We start from the raw sequence: 21,615 nt of genomic DNA, 5'->3' as shown, positions 1-21,615 counted from the left end.
GTTGCAAGATGTTCTCTTTCCGCACATCAACATTCCTCAGCTGGACAGCAGTCATAATTCTTTCATATACTGATTGATTTTCACTGCAATTGCAATTCTATTGCATAGAAAATAGCACCTAAAGTGCTGGCATCTTTAACTTTTCCGAGCTCATTGAAAATTTAGATTTAAATGCAGTAACATCTATAAGGATAGCATATGGCATTTGACACATCATTATGTTGATCAGAATAAAGGAAGGACGTGGAACAGGATCTCAAAATCTAGATGATGGCGGTGGTGAGAGAGTATATTTATGTTTGGAAGAGATTTTCTGAACATCTAGAAAGAGGTGAGCGTGTGAATAAGAGGTTCCATATATGATGGTCTCAAAGGGAGAATAACAGGTGAGATTTAAAGTATGTGGAGTGGAGGCTGATTGGCCTGATTAAGGTAGGCAGAAAGATGATTGGACTACACCAGTGATGTCAGCATTGAGCTTGACATCATGGGAAAGTGGAAGTGATGTAAATCATAGATTAGCCACCAAACACCTGGGAAGCAGAGAGATGTGTGACTACAGATGTTCCTTATTGAACGTCTGTGAAGGTTCTCAGTCATCCAGGTCATCGTAGTCAAAGGAGCTTGCAAAGAAAAGCATCTGGACTTCTTTAAGTTGCTTGAAGACGTTTCACCTCTCATCCGAGAAGCTTCTTCAGTTCTAAGGTCAAATGGTGGAGAGTCCCAGATTTAAACCTAGTAGGAGTTTCCCCCCACAGAGGGACAAAAGGACCCCCTGATGATCCTCTAATCGCCTGAGCCAAGGTGTGAAACTGGGTGTGGGTCCCAATCAGCCAGGGTTTCGGGTGAGCTCAATGTAAAACCTGGCCCCACCTCATTCCACCATTTGACCTTAGAACTGAAGAAGCTTCTCGGATGAGAGGTGAAACGTCTTCAAGCAACTTAAAGAAGTCCAGACGCTTTTCTTTGCAAGCTCCTTTGACTTCCTTATTGAACCTACTCATGTGCTTCATTAATATTTTTGTAGCTACTGTTGCTAAAGTGTGGGCATCTTGAACTTTCCGAGCTCATTCAAACTTTTGATTTAAAAGCAGTAAAATCTCTAAACATAGCATATGACATACAACACTGCATTGTGTGGTCCTGAATGTATAAAAGAGAACAGGATCCCAAAGACTAGATGGTGGCGGTGGTGCTAGAGCAAGGTTATGATTGGACGAGATTTTCTGGATGACCCAGGTGACTGTGGGAAAAGGAAATTCCATAAATGATGGTCTCAAAGGGAGAATGATAGAACTGATGATGATTGGTAATGATATGGCCAAAAACGTTGGATCACAGTTTTGAAGACTGGATTGAGAGAAGAGCTCGATAGCTGGGAGAAAATGAAGCTGAAAGAGCAGAGCAGCAGGATAACTCAAGAACCTGTGTTACGCTTAATAAATGTATAGAAAACCCTCATTTTAACATTCAGGGTGTTGCGTATGTCCTGCTAGTTTTCTCAAGTGAAGTCAAGTGAGTTATTTTTCACCAGTTTGAGAGGTAATTTTTTTGACTTGCTAATTGTCTTGTCTTATAGATAAATTAAATGTTATAGTCCATACTTAATTACTTACCACTTGCAAATGCAAAACCCTGACATACACATTAGGTGTATCTGATAAATGCAGCAGCAATAAAATTGTGTGCTGTAAAAACCCATAATTAAAGATGATGGCAGACAAACAGGACACCAGACACACCATACAGTACAGGACGAGCACCCATTGCAGTGGGTAACGTTCTGCAACTAATTTTAGAAATGGCAAAAAATCTGTGGCAGTATCGGTACATAAAGTACCGACTTATTGCTCTGTTTGCTCGTCTTTCACCCGTTCCTTCTTTTGCTACCCTTCTACCCCTCCACTAACTTTTCTTTTATCCAAGCCAAATGCTAATGCAGCCAGAAGGTTCTTTGAAATTGAAATGATGTGAAAATAGAATTTCAGTGGCAAATGAGCTGTGTTTGCTGGTACCGCCGGGGCCAAACGAACCCTTTGAACGTGTCTCTCCCCCAGTGAGGAGGCCCTGTTCTGGGCCGCTGTCTCTCTGGCGCGCCCCTCCCTTTTGACGTCAGCTGGGAAGCTCCCAGTGGAGAAGAGATCAAGCTGAAGCTGAAGTAAAGTAATTGAAATTTTGTTTCACACAAGCGTGCATGCACACGGATCTATACATATCCACATTTGCACATAAACATTGTCATGACAAACTTCAAGACAAACACACATTTGAACCTCCATTTGTACTTTCTTCAAGTTCACAGTCCTTAAATAATTTCCCCCAGGGATCAATAAAGTATTCTGATTCTGATTCTGATAAAAAGACAGGAATCAGGATTAAAATAAGCCAAATTCTTTATTTTTTTCTTTTCTTTTTTTTTGACTGGGGAAAAGAAAGAGGGAAAGAAAAACAGCGGGGAAAAGGGACGTGGATAAAGGGCAAAAAAACGAAAACCAACAAAATAAGCAGACAAAGAATACATATATCAATCACCTAGATCACCTGTTGAGAAAGAAAAAAGAGAGCATAAGCAGAAGAAAAAAAAAAGAGAGTAACATAATAAACAACATCACGATGATATATGGGAATATAACAGTAAATACTAAATATTAAACATTATTGTGCAGCACGTAAGATCGACAGCGCACAGTGTGCTTTGAGGTAGGAGCCAAAAAGGGTGTAGTTTGTGTGTGTGAGCACCCATGTGTACACCTGTGAGCATGAAGCAGGTATGGAGGAGATCGAAACTCCAGACATCCAGAGTCCCTCAGAACACAAGAGACCAAAGAGGGGCAGCCGCGCCACTATCCCAGAAAGAGCTGAGGAGAGTCCCAGATGAGGGGTCACTCAGCAGCCGCGGAGCAGAAGCCAGGGGGGGTTGCAGTGACGCGCCCGTGAGCTCCGCCGGCAGCCAGCTGTGCCAGAGTGACCGAGCCCCAGGTCGAGTGGCCGGGGGCACCCCACCCCCGAAGTGGCCCCAGCGAGCCCCAGACTCCAGGCCCCAACAAGCAGCCACCAAGGAGTGAGCCGGTGCGTACCTGGACGCCCACCCTCGGACACAAAGAACCACCTACGCACCGATGTCTGAGGGAGTCCGCCACTGGCAGGGGAAGTGGTGGGGGGAGATAGGCCTCCATACCTTGGAGGACCTGAGATGAGCCAAATTCTGACGTGAAATAAGATAATTAGATATACCTGAGAGTTAGTTAGTGAATGATTTTAACATATTCAAACACTGTAACTTTCAAAGACTTACACAACTCATAGCCTTTGCTATATTTCAAATCCAATGTGCTTGAGTGTAGAGATCAAACAGTGGACTGCTTTGTAGATGAAGATTAGACACATGCACAACAGACCTGTCTTGAACAGTTTTTTTGGAATGGTGTCAGTGTCAGGAAACCAAAGTTTAAAAACTCTGAGACACGGAATTTGATCAACAACATCCTCTTGTGGGGAAAGACAAACACACCGACCCACCGAAGACAGCCAGGAGATATGAAATGAAGAAACGGAAAGAGAAAACGCTAACGAGAGATGAGAGAAAGCAAAGACAATGGTTCAACTGAAGAGAGTGTTTAAATTGTCATTGTTTCAGATGACAGCAGTCCCAGCCCAAATCCCTCTGAACATGCTCTTTGCTTTCTGACACGTGCATACACACGCAAATTCTGCAGGAGTGAAAAGACGCACACTAAAGGAATTCATAAGAGCATCAAATGTGTCTTTAACTTGCATTCTTCCTAATTGCTAGCAAGGGGCTCCTCCTCTGGCTCCAAAAAGACATCTTGTTGTACTGAAACGTATGACCATACTAGTCACTTGATCTGTGGCCTCTGGAAAAAGTCTCTTATGAAACCCATGCATTTTGTGATTGCTACTTTTAGGTTTGGTTGAATATAACATGATGTACATTTTGTAAATCATGGTCTGAAATTCCAATAGACACACATGATTACCGTATGAGTGTGGCGTGCCAATGGGTTTATGAGTCATATGTGCCTTTTGGTTTCAAAACACCACAAAGGCCGTGGCAGGAATGTGCAGCTCAAAGCTTAAAGATGGGTTTTCACTAACAAATCTGTGAGATCACAGTGGCTTCATCTACAAGATACTTTTACTTCTAATGGCCATATTAAGTGATTTACCAGTATATGAAAATTGTGGAAATTTATTCCAGTCCAGTAATCACATTTCCAATTATTTGTTTTTTTGTTAGTTTGTTTTCTTTTCCCACAAACGGGTGGGTAATGTGCATTTTGTTAAATATGTCATGGAGTAATTTAATTATGGGAAAATAGGTGTAAATGACAGAGTTATTGGGACAGACTGGATACTGGATTAGAAGCAGAGCAAGTGAGTCACACATCATGGTAGAGTAATGAAAGATATGAATGTGATATCACTGTGTGGGACTGAGACAACAGGTTGTTTTGTTTTTTTGCTGGAATATGCGATGATTGCATACTGCAGTATATGAATGTACAGTGTGTGTATGCGGGAGCGGCGGTTGTTTACTTGTATAAGTGTTTGGGTGTACGCTCCTTTGTTCCTGTAGCAGACATGTCAACACTTGTCAAGTCACAAAAACTTCAAGCAGTTGCTTTCTTTGAAAAAGAAAGAGTCTGAACTTCACAATCAGCGGTTGTATATGAAACACGAGCATGGCCTGACATGGCCTCTCTTCAGTCTCTGCGTAGATGCCTTTGCTGCCTTGTGCATCACATTCTGGCCCTCTGCCCAGTATGGAAATATCCCTCAGCCTTAATGGACATTTCATTTAATAATCAGTGATTGATCACTGCTGGTAATCGTGTATAAGTAGGAAGATTCTGGGATGAAGAATATTCTCAGTCAATAATTGGAAAATGTAGAGAGCTCTGCAGAAAGACATGCTACTGCGCTGCCAATAGCAGCATGTCTCCTTAACTCTCCACTTGTCAATATGGCATCTCTTTATTTGCCAGTGGCAATTAGCACCATGAAGTCATGTTCCTGAGTTAGAGTCACATCAACCTCACAGAGCTAATTAGACACACTTGACCTTTTCTGTAAGAAGCTAATTTTAGCAATGAAACTTCACTTGAAGATGAGACTTAGACAATTTGTTTTCGATTGTAAGTGGGGACATGTTAAGTTTAGCTTACATGACAATTCAAAATTTGTTTGTGGGTGAAGTACTTAATAATAACCATGGAATAAATAGTGTTTTTGAATTGCTTTTAATAGTGTAGATCGATAGCTCTGTTAAAATGTCCTGCCTACAGAATTAAGTCATAAACAGTCATAAATATACGTGTTGTTATTGTAGATACATTTGAGTTAAAAAATAATGAAAAGTAATTGCTATGGTTTTTATTTATTCTTGTTTGTATATTTTCTGACAGATATTATGAACAACATTGACAAAGTTCAGAATAGTCTAATTCTATAAACACTACGAAATGCTTCCGTTTTCAAACAAAAATGTGTTTCTAGTATTAGAACTGTTAATAAAATAAGGATGTAACATTTTCATGTATGAATCTAGAAAGTTATAAAATGCTAAAAAAAAAAAGTTGCTAAATGTTTAAAAACGAAATATGTGTTTTATAAAAGAAATGATCTAATGTGAAACGGTATCAGTTTAAGGTAATTATTGTAGAGCCTGCCACCCTGTCTCATTTGATGGTATCTAGATTCTTATCACTTAATATGGCAATCCAGGTTGTGTTTTAATTGTATTGGTATTCAATCTGGCTTGGGTCAGCCCTATACAGTCAAGATGTGTAAATAATTGAACAGCCAACGTTAAACCTTTTTTGTGACTAATGAGCTTCTCAACATCAGTTTTCATTGATGTTTTTACCTCCTCTGGTCCATAGCAGATATGACCCCAGGAGAGATTCTCCAATCAGACGCACACAGGGATAAGATGCACACTCAAACACGCACACACCTGTCTTAAGACGTTTAAAAGTCAACCATGTTTGTGACATTTTATGACATTTATTATTCATGAATGTGGCAGTTCGGTTTCTGTTTGTGATAGAGTAACAAATGCAATTTACATTTCATATTGCTACTTCTCTAAACTGAACATGATGGTATCCATCAGTGGATGCGAGCAGAGAAAATGTGTGGCTGTGTGTGTCTTAGTTCATGTCGGTCAAACAACCTATACTATACAAATGAATAGCATCCTACTCTTTGCATTGTGCACTATGCTGCAGAAACATAAAGCTTCCTTATTGAGAAATTATTCATATCAAGCATGCAAAAAAATATACCATGTCCTGTGACAGGTCCTTTTTGTAAGGGCCTATCAATACATTTTACAGAATATTAAGAATAATGCCTTTTAAGGGCTTTAACTGTTAATCTAGAAGGAGTACTTTGTTGACGTGTGATCCAAAAAGGCAACTTTACGTACTTTCATCTGCTCCCTTTCTACAAGGGGTTGCCACTTTGGGTTGCTCGTTATGTTTCATTTGGCAGTTTTACTCTACATGCCCTTCCCAGTGCAACTCCAAAGGTGATTTGTGTATTTAAACAATAAACTTTAATGGACTAAAATTGTTATTGTCAGTCACTGACCTACAAAACTAGTTCACACCTTATTTATAAATTCTTGAATTTAGTTTTTATGGCACTTTAAATGCATGTTATTTGTTACCTTGAATGAGAATAACGGTAGATCTACCCTTTTAAAATGTTTTAATTCAATTTTCATGTGTTTTATACTGTAGAGACAGATGATAAGGAAAAGTGAGAAAGCTGAGCTGCGATTCATTCCCATGGAGCTAGATGTACGTGGCTTTTATAGTAATTGGTTTTATTCCCATGAAGCACGTTGCTTCCTTTTTAAGGTCTCCTTTACATCGTGTGCACAAAGCAGGAAACAAATATTTTGGGAGATGCTTTTTAACACGCAAATGCGGCTTCTGGCTGCTTCGGTAGCTCGGTAGGCCAAGGCACACGCACTGTTTGTTCCTACCAAATCCCATCCTGTTTCATCTTTTATGTCATTGTTGGTGCCCGCTGTCTACAAAAGAAAACAACTTTGAAACGGTGCCTTAAAGAAAATAAAATTGTTGGCTTTTATGGTGTATAATAAACTGAGCTCAGTCTGGTGGTGATTATGAAGAGGTAGAGGCTTAATGCAGCTCTCAGCCCCTGTTGGATTTTTTCCATTTTCATTATTATTATTATTATTATTATTATTATTATTATTATTATTATTATTATTATTATTATTATTATTATTATTATTATTATTATTAACCAATCAAAAAAACACTTTGGTTAAAATAATATTTCTGATTATCTGAACAGTGCCACAGCGGTTGGCATGGTCACCTCATGGTTCAGATACATTTTCCTGGAGTTTGTATGTTCTCACTGTGTATGTGCAGGTTCTTTCTGGATATTCCAGCTTCCTCCGGTGGTTCAGACATGTATGTTAAGATATTCTGAATTGGTTGTGACAGGCTATGTGATATACTGGTGTACCCCACCTCCCATGCTATTTGGTGGGTGACTGTGTTGGCCAACAACTGTTTGTTTTTTGGGGTGGTGTGTGGCAGTGGAGGAATCTACATAAATAAAAATAAGTTCATAGAAATTGATGTCAAATTTTAAACTCTTACATGGATATAAAGGTCAGCTAAAGCACACATTAAGCTCATAATGCTGAATTTTCCAAAGATAAACTGAAGCATGTCATTTATGTCATGTAATCTAAAAATAAAAGCTGTGCCATACATGTGTTTAGACCATTAAATCACCAATGAATTACGATACATTCTATCACCGGAGCCATTTCTTATGCAGTTCTACACAAACATCTTTTCTCCCGAGCCTTGCCTCAAAGCCTGAAGTCAAAATCCATATTTCTTTCTTGTGTAAGTAGGGTTGCATACTCGGGTTTAAAACCTCTGCAGTTCCTGTCATGGCATATTTCACAGAGCAGTGGGTGAACACAGAGCAGAGCTGACAAGTCGCACTGCATGAGGAGAGAAGGCTCAGTTCAAAAACAGCTTGACACACTGATAAATGCACTGGCCACTGGCCTATTAGCTGACAGTGTTGGTCAAAATGAGTCAGTTAACAAAACGAGAGAGACAAATAGAGAAAGACAAAAACATTGTCTCGTTTGATGACAGACATGCTGTTCTGACACATTTTATCGTATACGTAAGATTCATCAGTAACTACTCAACTATGCTGGCTGAGGTTCAGTCTCCCAACCATTTTTGGTAATGGGTTGAGTCAAGACTGACAAATCCAGTAATACTAGTGCTGTCCCTGCTGGCGTGGACATACACTGCTGTGTGATTCCGCCTGTTTATGGAGGCTTTACAGCTACATACTTGGTCCAGTAAATCTACTCCTTTTTATCATGACTCTCTCTAAGCAAGACTGACTTCAAACTTAATGCTTCACTTATTTGAGTGTCCAGAAATAAACCTGGCAAGCCTGAGGTAGTCCATCTTAATGTTTATGCGATAGGTAAGAAGAAGACTAACCACATGCAGAGATTTTTAAGTTCATATGTGACATAATGACAATTCCCAACAGTCTGATTACTGAGTACCCCAGCTCTTCTTTATCAATATTTCCAGGTTTACACATTTATTACAATCGAAGTGACTTTATACTATGAAACACAAGAGACGATTTTACATATGTCAATCTGTCACTCCAAACTAATCTTTTCATGATATATTTACAGATATAATCTTCATAACAACTAGGTCTCTCCTGTGTTCAGTTAACAAAATAAAAAAGGGGAGGCAAGTCACGATCTGAGGAGGCAGACCGTGCGGTGGTGTGTGTGGTGGACCCAGGTGCGAACACACGAAAGTAGACTGGAGTAAACTTAACTGAAAGCGAGCCTTTATTGTGGCTGGTGACAAGGAGTGCAGACAAGGCAGAAACGCAGTGACAAACTAAACTATGACTAAACTGGGAAAGTAAAACTAGGAAAAACTAAGAAGACACAGGAAACCATAACTATGAATACTAAGACTGGCTGTGACAACATGGAGGGTAGGAACACAGACAACGCGACACAGACTACATGAAACACAGAGACTAAATACACATGAGGGATGATCAGGGGAAGTGGCCACACATGGGAGCACAGCTGACACACATGAACCTAACGACAGGACAGGAGGAGTGAAACTGAATACACTGACAATGAATACAGACTTTCAAAGTAAAACAGGAAACATGGAGATTAGACATGACAAGAACTAAACATAACCACGCAGACATGACACATGAACCAGGGAGACTTAGTACAGGGGGAGATGACATAAACAACTAAGGAACAAAACTAAACTGCAATCTAGAAATTAACTAGGTGAACTAAGCTAGGTGCAGATGAATACAAAAGATACATGAAACTCAAATACTGGGTCGCTTGACCCAGGACCATGACAAGGCACTCTTTAACTCTGGAAAACAACTTTAAAACAAGATCAGTCATCCAGGTTATCGAAGTCTAAGGAGCTTGGAAAGAAAAGCGTCTGGACTTGTCTAAGTTTCTTGAAGGTAAAACATCTTCAAGAAAGAAGACTTCAAGAAGTCCAGACGCTTTTCTTTCCAAACTCCTTAGACTACTTTAAAACAAGCAGATGTGTAAATACCCTTGAATAAACCCATTGCTTTAAACTTCTGACTTCTGTTTGAGCTGCTGCTTTAATTGTTGACTAAAACATAACCAAAAGCTTTCGTCCCACCTTATGCTGATGGACATTTAACAGATATTTCTCTATAAGACCTCTATAAGCAAGATTTCTGCAGGAGTCAAAAGCTCCAATTGGTAAAAATGAGTTTTTATTTGATAATTGACGCATGTTTATGCAAATGCAGGTGCTGTTAGCAGATGAATTCCTCAAAAAATGTGCAAATTAAACCTAAGAGCTCCTGACATTTATTTTTTGTTCTTCTCTTTCTTCTTACTTCTCTGCTGTTCTTTTTTTTTTTTTTTTGCTCGCTCGTTTGCATACTAGTCACACATCTTCGCTCATGTCCTCCCCTCCCAGACTTTGACTCGCTGACATTGACAGTGTGGGTGTTTGTTTCATCAGAAAGCAGTAGAAGGAGAAAGAACAGTGGAAGAATACAAAGAAATTAGCAGTAGCAGGGACGGATAGGAGAAGAAGAAATATGAACAGATAAAAGGAATGACAGGAGAAAGCAAAACAAAAAAGAGAAAATAAATGCAGTGTGAAACAAGTCAAGGTGAGAAGGATATTTAAGTGGGTGTGAAAGCTTTTAGTTCTCCAGAACATTACTTTGTAACTAGTTACAGCTCAGTTGATCTTTCCAGATTTTTATTGCTGGTCTTTCCAATTTTTTTTCAAATTTTCTTTTCTCTAATTATTTTAGAAAAATTGTTTTAACAACTTCAAAGTTTTATGTTCACTGGCACCGGTTCATGTTCTCTTCTCTTATGTTCCTTCTTGTGTCATTTGCAGTAGGTAAACATGTTGCCTGAATTCAATTCTGTGATCAAGTTTATTTCAAGTAAAAATAGTTGGACATATTTTTCTACTGTTGACAACCAAAACTAGGTATGTCTGCATTTTATTACTCATTTGTGTATAGTCACGAAATGTGGACCCACTTCCCTTAAGGTACCATAAAGCAACCCCCTGTAAATTCAATTAGTCGGTTTTGCAATGGCAAATAGTTTAAATCACACGGCACACCACCAAACAAAAATGTAACACAAAGCATATTGATAATTTTTTCCTGCACACCTGGCATGGTGGAATTGGCTTGGTTTGTCCTCAGCATACCCTCTTTTGCTTTCCTCTGACCACTACTCATGCTATGGCCTTCATCTGGGTCAGAATTTTCTCCAGGACCCAGGTCAGATTGACCACTTTTTTTTTCTTCAGATATTTATCTATTGCTATTACGTGTTGTGTCATCTCACAGCATGACTATTATGTCATTTCTTCTTCTGTTTTACTGGCAGTTGGCAACCTATTTAATTAGAGCTGGTAGTTGTACTGCCCTCTAGTGAAAGAGAATTTAACTGTTCTGCCCGTAACTCACGCCGATCACTTAGAGTACTAATCAGGTGGAACTAGATAATTTTCCATGGCACACCTATGCACCGCGGCACAGTGGTTGGGAAACACTGGTCTAGATTATCTTACATGAAGCATAGAGTAAGTGTGATACCCTCCACTGTACTGAGTAGTTACCCAGTTATCATATGTTAGTGGTAGGTATTACATATGCATATGCTTTTTTCTTAATTTCACATTTACCCTCAATATGGAGAATGTTGTTTGAAAAGTTGGTGCTTGTACCACCTACACATTACTGCAGAACTGTGCATTTCAGTGATCAGCATTTCTTGCAAAATGCATCGACTTCTTTTATTTTGTTGCCACTGGTATTGCTTCTAATATTCACATTACTGCTACCATAATCTTTCATAGGTCTAAGATTAGTTCCATTTTTTTCACTTGTGCTGGTAGAGGGAAAAACTGAAAAACTCATGAAATGATGTTCAATCCTGTCTGTCTCTTCTGCCTAATCTTACTTCATATGCTTCAGGCATAGTTCCTGATGATGATATGGAATATTAATGCATCTTCCCCCATGAACAGACTTCCCTTTAGGTTTTCATAATCTTAGGATCTTCTGTGTTTGGACACATTTTCCCATTTGCATCACATATTTCAGTCATTTCCCAGACAGCTCGTACACATTATGTTTCACAGTCATCTGAATAAATGGCAGCTTTATTCTGTTCTCTGATGCACAACTGTTTTGATGGATAGCTTCTTTTTTCTCTCATTATAAGTAAAGTATATATATTTCAAAGCCCAAACACTTCAAATCTAACCATAAAATGTATGGACACTTTTATAGAACAAGCTTATGTACATTGAGAAAAGGATAACAGAATGTAAGATAAGCGCCAGTTTTTATTGGTTATCATTAAAATATTTGACTGAGGAATAGGAAGTCTTTCGTCTTTGGTTCAAAGATACCAATGGTGACTGATTGTTGGAATGCAACAATCATTATAACAGTGTTAATATTTCAACAACACTGCAATATTAACCAGTTATAAATATTAACCCAGCTATTGCACTGTGCATGTTAACATTAGGTGCTGAAACGTTAGTAATTACCCGCATCAGTATTCTGTTATCATTAAGTTAGCAGCTAGCGGTTATGGTTATCATGATCCTGTACTTCTGTGATGTTAATAGACAGTCTATGGAGCTTGGAAAGAAAAGCGTCTGGACTTCTTTAAGTTGCTTGCAGACGTTTCACCTCTAATTTGAGAAACTTCTTGAGTTCTAAGGTCAAATGGTGGAGAGTCCCAGACTTAAGCTCTGTGGGAGTATCCCCCCACAAGGGACAATGGACCCCCTAATGATCCTCTACCTAATCACATGAGCCAAGGTGTTAAAACGGGTGTAGGTCACAATCAGCCAGGGTTTCGGGTGAGCTCATTGTGAAACCTAGCCCCATCCTATCATGTGATTTCCTGAGGTCAGATGGCCCAGCATGTGAGTGGGCGTTAAGGGAAGGGGAAGGGATCTTAAAACTGGATTATGGATGGCAGACAGTTGGTGTCGTAAACCCCTGACTCTGTTCAAAGATGGTCACTCACAACATCCCAGTTTACTTCAGCAGCAGCACACTCAGACAGAAACTGGTTCATCCCAAAGACAAAACTTCTAAACACAAACTTAATAATGTGGTGTATGCTGTACAGTGTAGTGAGGAATGCCCAGACCTCTACATTCGAGAGACCAAACAGCCACTTCATAAACGCATGGCACAACATAGAAGAGCCACCTCCACGGGACAAGACTCGGTAGTCCATCTGCATCTAAAGGACAAAGGTCACTCTTTTGAGGATGTCACATTTTGGACAGAGAAGATAGATGGTTTGAAAGAGGAGTGAAAGAAGCCATCTATGTCCACTGTGAGCGACCATTTTGAACAGAGGCGGTGGCACCAACTGTCTGCCATCTATAATCCCGTTTTGAGATCGCTTCCCAGATGCCTTAATGCCCACTCACATCCTGGGCCATCTAACCTCAGAGTGGGGCCAGGTTTTACAATGAGCTCACCCGAAACCTTGGCTGATTGTGACCTACAACCATTTTAACACCTCGGCTTGTGTGATTATGTAGAGGATCATTAGAGGGTCCATTGTCCCTCGTGGGAGGATACTCCCACAGGGCTTAAATCTGGGACTCTCCACCATTTGATCCTAGAACTGAAGAAGCTTCTCGGATGAGAGGTGAAACGTCTTCAAGCAAATCAAAGAAGTCCAGACGCTTTTGTTTCCAAGCTCCTTAGATTACAATCACCTGGATGACTGAGAACCTTCACAGACAAGTTAATAGACAGTTTCAATATAGCGGGATAACATGAATTTGATCTAAAAGGCGATTCTTCCAAAGCCCCAGATTGACCCTGAAAATTTTTTACCAACAACTTGACATGACAGCCTATCTTACCTACTCAAATATATAATATGTATCAAATTATGTGTAGCTGTATCTGTTAGGTGTGGCTGTGTGCAGGCAGGAATAGGACCCAAGGTGCAGACTCCGGAGACAGACGTGAACTCAAAAAAGGCTTTAATTTAATACTCAAAATATAACAAAACTAAAAAAACTCAAAACAAACTTAACCTGGAGAAATGACAGAACACACAGCTAGGAAAACGGTAGATCGCGACACAGACACTAAGAAACACAGGGCTTAAATACACAGAGGGAGTAATCAGGGAATGAATAACAGGAGGGAAATACAGCTGGGGCAAATCAGAACTGACGAGACAAAAGGAAGCGTAAACTGAACACACTAAGACAGAGACCTTCAAAGTAAAACAGGAAACACATAACATAGACTCACATGCAGGCACTACAGAGGGAACAGAGACGTGGGACCAGGGCAGACACAAACACTGACTGAACACGGGGATATAGGAACTAAGGATACATAGAGACGCGAACTAGACAAGGGGATGCAGGTGATAGGGGAGACAAAGCAACTAAAGAAGACAGAGACATAAGCCATAAGACGGAACTCAAAGAAACCAAAAACTAGAAATTATAAATAATATCGTAAACTCAAAAACCCTGGGTCAACGACCCAGGCATCCTAACAGTATCAAGTTTGAAAGTGAAGTATTGTGACAACTCTACATCCTTAACACAATTACTTTAAAAAGAACTGAATACTGATGGTAGGTCATGGAGAAAAGTCTAGAAACCTCTCAAATGTCTTAAATTTTATTTTAAAGTTCTGTATGTCTATATTTCCATAACACATCATTTTACACACAAGACTACAATAATCCAATGATGAAAATAAATAAATAAATAACTTCAGTTCACACAAAAAAGGACTGCAGGATTTAATATGATCTCTTGAGAAGAAACGAGTAGAAACCAAAAAAGATATTTTTGGACATCAGACTCATTGTATGACACAGTTCTAACATATCTGTAACACACCTCTCTGAGGTTTCACACATTCTGCTTATTTTCATGCTTCCTGAGTGATTCTCCTCATCAGAGAGTTTGTTGAAGTGCATTAAAGTCCCAGTTCTACCTTGGGTATGGATTCTGTATTTATAGTTTACAGCCTGTGGGGATTTTATCCAAGGTCAGTTGTAGATTACCTATTTGGCTCATTGAGCAGCGAGCTCTGTTAGATCCCCTTTTTAATGTGCATCGGTGATTGATTATGCTAGTGTGTTTCTATGCCAGTAGAGGCCTTGACTGATGCATACAGAGAGCAATATATGTATGTGTGGATAGCTCTTGTGCAGAATGTGCAATCGATGCATGGACTCTCCTCACAATAATTACCTCATCCAGAAGAGGGGAAAGCCTGAGGGTTTAGTGTGTGTGTGTGTGTGTGTGTGTGTGTGTATCTATCATTCTTGCTTCCCAGCTGGCTTTTTGAGTCATGGATTGTTGCAGTGTCAGAGAGCGTGAAACTCCTCTTCATCAGTCTCCAATCAATGCTGTTGGTGGAAGCAGGGAGATATGAGGATAGAAGGGAAAACGATGGACACAGAGAAAAAGACACCACAAACGTCAGAGAAAGGCAGACGATGTAGACTGAGAGACTGAAAATCAAAGTGTAATATTTTGCTCCACTGAATGATGAAGAGGAAAAAGAAAAATGAAATGTGCTGTACGGGGTCCTTTTAGGTATGAAAAGGAAACTCAGTGTCCCTTTCATACTTAAAAGAATTACAGGAACCATAAGAATATAACAGGGGGACCTTGGGTATTTCTCTAGCTTTAACTTGATAAGTGCTAATTTTTAACGACCCACTGACCAAGTTAACTGCACATATCTGTGAATATAATAATTTAAAACATGCTGAGGCCATAAGACACAAGACTTCCAAGTCCTAAACAAAGTCAGACGAACTTCATTGTAAAGGTATTATAGTGAGCTGCTGGGTTGGATAACAGTCTGCACTAATTTACCTAATTAAATGGTAACTGATTGCATATTTCAAATAATTCATAGAGCATTTTTAATCTTTGCCCGGTTTTCTCTGCAGAACTAGTACCAAATTTCTAAATTTCAACTTCTATCTTCAAACTTCTTTCAGTGTGTTTACTGAGGTCCTGTTTGAAGCAATTAAGCTCTTTCCCTCTGAATTACACCTCTTTCACATTTACAGGTCAGCCTGTTAGTCTACCAATCTGTGCTTTTGTTTGAAAAACAAAGGGGGGTATAGTGCAGATATAAGAGAACAGCAATTTGTTAGCATGCAGAAGTAAAGGTGAAGTGATAAGAAGTAGTCACACAATGTAGAAAAAGATAACCTATTTTGAAAGCTGTTATCCCATTGAATCACCATCAGTTGTTATCTATCTTATATTGCCAGTAATTGGCAGGTTCAACCAACTGGTAGGATACTGGTTTGTGTCATTAACTCTTTTAACTACGGTTTTGCTGCACTGCTCCAAAAGACACATGTGCCTAATCACACGTTAGGCCAGTGTTATACTTTCCTTTGCCATATACAAGACGCAAAAGTCTGCTTACACAAAGGTGATGCAAATTTTGTTATCAGAGGGTGAAAGAGACTCGTGGATGTATGCGTGAATTCCAATTTGCTGCGACTCCACAGACCTGTCAGCACCCACACAGCAGACTAAAAGGGCACCAACTGTGAGCCCTTGTAGTCTAGTAGACTACGCACATAAGGACAAATACACCTGTGTTGCGTCTACAGTGGGGATAATCCTAGCTGTAGTGAGTTTTATTTACTTTTTTAATATATATATAAATACCAGGGTGAAAATATACAGGCACATTTTTCTAGATGTCTACATTCCTTTCTTTTTATTGGTGTTAAAATGGATTATAAATGACTTCATGGGTTGCAATAGAAGTACAGTATATTTGGTTGGTTATTATCTATGGTAGGGATTAAAACAAAGGTTATCTGAAAAATGTTTGAAGTGTCACGTTCCTAATCACTGATCAGAGCTGATGCCAGCTGAGACTTCACCAGTATCTCTGCTTCAGTTACCCACACACATATGAAAGCACGCATACACTGGTTCAAAATAGCAGGTGAGGACAGGTCGGTGTCAGGACATTCTTGTCACAGCGACGTTCAGTATTGGCACATGATTGTTGAATGATGTCTCTCTCGTTTTCTCTCTCTCCACGTGTGTGTGTGTGTGTGATATGACATGTCATGCAGCTGTCTTGCTCTGATCCCAACTAACCCTAAGTCAGAAAAGGTGCTCCTATAAAAGCAGCACATGTGCAATTCAGAGAGCAGTCGCATTGTTTTTGTCTTTTCTTTTTTAAATTCTCATAGGTTTTCCAGTTGCTCACAGCTTTTTAATGTTTTTATTTATTTACTTATTGTCTTTCGATGATACTCATTTCATGTTGATGGTGTTGAGACATATGTAGTATATTCAGTGTACTGTGCCAGTTGAAGTATTTTAACATTCTAAAATGGATAGTTGCTTTGGTTCATGGAGACTTAAGACTAGACTAGATCTGGAAGTTAGGCTTCTACATCCTATAAATATAAATAACACAGATAAAACAGCATTTTAAATTTAAATGTCCTCTTGTAGTTTGGATATTTTTCAGTCAAAAACATATAAACACACCACTTTGTTTTGCTAATTTTATATCTATCTATATATAAAAATTAATTGTGTACTTGTCTGTCCGAACATGCATTTAAATTGTAGATGCAACAGTTTGAAAAGTAACTGTAGGCTTGCTGTATATTCAGGTATTAGCACGAAGACATATATCACTCAGCGTCGTGTATGCTGAAAGGTTACCACAGATTTCTCACAACCTTTATGTATTGTTTTGTCAGTGATCTCTCTATGCGGCATACTCTATAAACAGGTGACACATCCCTAGACAGTGGCTGCTTTCTCTTTCTTAGACATTTCCCATTTCCTAAGAAGCGACTTGGTGTCTCGGTGCTTATTCAGCACATTGAAAGCACGAGTCAGCTCTCCCTTATCAAATTGCTTGTCATATTCACAAAAGAGAGCTGGGAGACTGCTGCAGGACACACTGATATGCAGTAAGCCAGCCTCCTTTTTAAAGTCATTGGAAAGAAATCAGTGAGCTTAAAATAAACCAAGATATTATGATGGAGGAATTATTACTCTTGGATATGAGTTACTGGCTAGAACCATCTTAACCATTTAAGTCAGTCATCTGCCATTATGATCTATTTCATAAACATTAACAACAACTCATTTAGTGACATTTCTAGTTTAATATGAGCCATTTATTAGCGTTGACCTTATAAATAGAATAAACTGCTAGATCAGTTTTTAAAAATGGAATTGAAGTATATTTGCATAAAAGTGCCGGCTATTTGCTGCTGTGGTCAATTAAGATAGATTAAAGGACTAAAGTGGTGATTTCCTCATCCACTGATGGCACTTTGAGGCACAACGGGCTCACGTGTTGTCGATGCCATTGCATGTGTGCGCAACTGTATGTGTGTGTGTGTGTGTGTGTGTGTGTGTGTGTGTGTGTGTGTGTGTGTGTGTGTGTGTGTGTGTGGTGGGTTGGGGGAGGACCAGTATGCTACTGATGCTATTCTATGTGTCATGCACCTTGACAGCTTCTGTTATTTTTTGTTAAGACTGCATGTTTCTGATCTTGTTTGGAAGATACATGTATATTCTTTTTGTATTTGTGTGTTTGTTTGTTTGTAGGTGTGTAAATACTTTAAGCTAGCATGCATTTTTTTCTCTGTGTATGTAAACAATACTGATATTAAAATGACAAACTGTTGTTTTTATGGAGAAGCATCTAACCACTTCCCTTGACAGACAATTGCCTGATAAACTTAAACACTACACAAACACTCAGGTTGAACAAAAAAAATGTTTAAAGAGTATTTAAAGAATCTACTGAAAAAAAAAGAAAAAAGAAGTTTAATTCAGTACCCTTATTGTATCTGCTCAAAGTGTCAGATGCTTTCATACTTTACTTTTTTTCTTGTATTGATTAAACAAACATACATAATTAATCTCAATATTATTATGCCAGAGCAAAGTCATTATTGTGTTATTGCTCAGTTTGTTTCCTTTAAATAAAACTGATTATTCTAAATTGTATTATGAAAATTACTATGTGTGCTTATTCATGCTTTATGATTTATAGCATGCCTTGGCAAAAGCATGAAAATAAATGGATAAAGAATAACCCAATAATCACTCAAAAAATATATATTTTTTTGGGGGGGTCTCCTTTCTTTCTCTCACTGCCTTTAAAATATTGGGATAGTTGATATTCTAAACAGGGATATGTATGGACAGATGTTTGTGTGTGTTGTGACATCAAATCACTTTTAAAATCCATTTGGGGAAGTTGTCACATGATTCTCTAGAGTGCTCTGCTCTTAAAAAAAAACTCTGCTTCTTTTACAGTCTTTGTTTGTTTTTCTCTTCTATTCTGATCAATTCAGTTGTTACCACAATATCTGATGTGTGTAATTTATGCTACTTTATGCAATGTTTTAAAGTTTATGATCTTGAGACGTTTATCTTTAGTTCAGTCTTCATTTTCAACAGAAAACTAACATTTTTTGCCTCTTTTTTTAAAGTCCCTCTTTTTTTGGTCTTTAACTTCTTAAATGAACTCAAGCAGAGTAAATTCCAACATTAAACAAAGTGGACATTGTGGTAATGTTTGCCCAGTCTGCTTGTCAATGTGAGGATTTTTCTAAAAAGAAAAAAAGAAAAGAAAAGAAAAAAGGGGGCTATAAAATCAGTAATGATTGAAAAAACTTTCTTTCTTTTGAGAGCATCTTTTGAAGACTGTTTGTGTTCTTGATCACCCTGTTTTCCTCCATCTTCTCCTTCTTGGTCCTATAGGTCCCCTTACAAAGAAACACAGTGATGATTTAGGTGATAGTGACCGCACGGACGACGAAGGTATTTTTTCCCCCAATGCCAAACTGATTTGCATGACAAGGGAAATCAAACTTACCCTTTCTCCTACAATTTTTATCTTCTTTGATTTTCTTACATTTCTTGTCCTTTTTTTGAAATTGATGGACATTTTCTTTTTGCTCTTTACTCGTAAACTCTCTTTTTGGGCTGGATGTGTTTTGTCCTCTTCAGCTTGATGTCTAAAATTTACATGTCTTCCACCATTCTTTGATATTAAAACTGTAACATATGTAGATTACCTGCTTGGATTTGCTGTTTCCTTTTCTTTACTTTTCTATGTTGCATCCCACCAGCAGATAGAATAACTATTAACCCTTCAGTCAGCTCTTAACACATTTTTGCATGTTTTTTTTGTTTTGATTTGCCTCGTTTCTAAATTATGATCATGTTCAAAAGTTTAACCGTTGGCTAACTGGCTTTTTTCTACATTAACAGATCTATTTATGTTTTTGGCATCAAAATAACCTTTGTAAATATGATAAAAATACTAGAAGACATGTTAACATCTTTCTCAGCCCTAGTTGCTGCAAAGACTTGTGGGGTGCAATGCTGGACCAACTTACTACCTATTAATATGTAAAACTTGAATAAATACACTTATTCAGCATTTGCAAGGAACCCACATGACATAGCATTATGTTTAAGGTTTTCACCGATGTCCTCACTGTACATAAACACTTCTATCACTTGGTAATTTCAGTGGAGCAATCATGTTGCTTCTTTGATTGCAGTGAATGCTCACACCGCAGATTGCAATTAAAATTTAGCAAACATCTCTGTGAGACAAAGCTGCTTCTCAGGGGCAAATACCTCACTGGTGGAATTAAATCTCCTGTGAACCAACTCAGCAAAAGGTAAGACAAGGTGAAGTAATTATTGTGGCTTAGCTGATCAGTTTTCAAAGCAGACAAACTTGTAGTTAGAATGTATGTAATATATTATCATTAATATATTTAATTTCCATTAATATTGACTTTGGTAGGTAATTATTGATCCTGGTAATTAAAGACTGACATGTAGCTACATGTTTTAATTTAAAGCTCTGGAAAAGTGGACCCTGAAGTAAGATTTACTTTATACATTTTTTTCTGTAAATAGTATATCTTTACAGGGTTAAACAGATTCCAATCTGCTGCACTTTAGGTCACTCATTGTAATATAAATAACTATATGGGCTAGTTATATACATTATATATAAAATCTGTGTCTGCATAGGGACAAGATCAAGGATGCTAACCCACAGTTTCCTGCCACAATGTGCTAGTACAGAAAATTATAAAGAGAAGACTCTATAACCATATATAGTAATCAAGACATGCTAATTAACCCATAAATATGCCTGGTTCTGTCAAACTCACCATGTGTTTGAAAATAAGCAACATTGTTACCTGTTCTGCTCTTATTGCCATGAATTTTCTAAACTCAAATGCAATAAAAATAAATTATTTTGTCCCCATGTACTGCTAATCATTTAAAGCCATTTAATCCTTTAATGCAAGGCGTGTTGTATTGTTTAAAAAAAAAACACTTCAGGGTTCCGGCGAATGTCTTTTGAAAACTGCAATGACTCTTCTTTGTATTGAAATGAGTGGTGTTATGATGCTATGGCATTCCACTTGAAACCCATTAATCTCATCAGTAGAAGAAAGAAGAACCTTTGCTCAATTGCCATAAAATAAGAGATCTTTGAAAAGTCATATTACAAATAAAATGTCTTTGATAAAACCCAGAGATAGTGTCATATCCCCTTGAGACTGCTGCAGTGCAATTCTAATGACAGGCAGAAAGTCTTAATAAAGCACCTCTACTGTATAATGTGATGGAGTAAACAGCAATTACATCCAAGTAAAACTCACAACCATCCAGATCCTTTTGATCTGCATCATCATGCAGTTTTTATGGGAGTTCAAACACACACGCATACACACACACGTCAGTAAGATTATAGAAAGTCACAAAGCTCACACAGATCTATTCAATGAATTCCATGCTAGCTTCAAGTGTTATCTCGATAAAGGATGTGGAGAAGACAAGTAATCCAGTTTAATTTACAGGGAAATATGTTTCAGAATGCCTGCATGGACACGCAGACCCTCACTCTCTT

At 38.4% G+C, this 21,615-nt stretch overlaps 1 protein-coding gene across 4 annotated transcripts in view; it reads left to right on the top strand.

The window, feature by feature from the left end:
• Positions 1-21,615, top strand: part of nlgn1 (neuroligin 1) — a 316,027-nt gene that overhangs the window by 96,332 nt on the left and 198,080 nt on the right. For 2 of the 4 annotated variants that reach the window (XM_085263597.1, XM_085263596.1), the window contains one exon: positions 19,434-19,493. The exons of the other annotated variants lie outside the window; for them this stretch is intronic. In XM_085263597.1, the coding sequence (XP_085119723.1) occupies positions 19,434-19,493 (60 nt within the window). The remainder of the gene's footprint in view (positions 1-19,433; positions 19,494-21,615) is intronic. 4 annotated transcript variants of the gene reach the window in all.

Source organism: Mchenga conophoros, linkage group LG23 (genome assembly GCF_057382185.1).
Source record: "Mchenga conophoros isolate Kocher_MC1m ecotype Shallow Benthic linkage group LG23, M_conophoros_male_GT1.1, whole genome shotgun sequence".
NCBI lineage: Eukaryota > Metazoa > Chordata > Actinopteri > Cichliformes > Cichlidae > Mchenga > Mchenga conophoros.
Note: the sequence above shows the minus strand (reverse complement) of the source record. Positions and strands in the feature narration are given on the sequence as shown.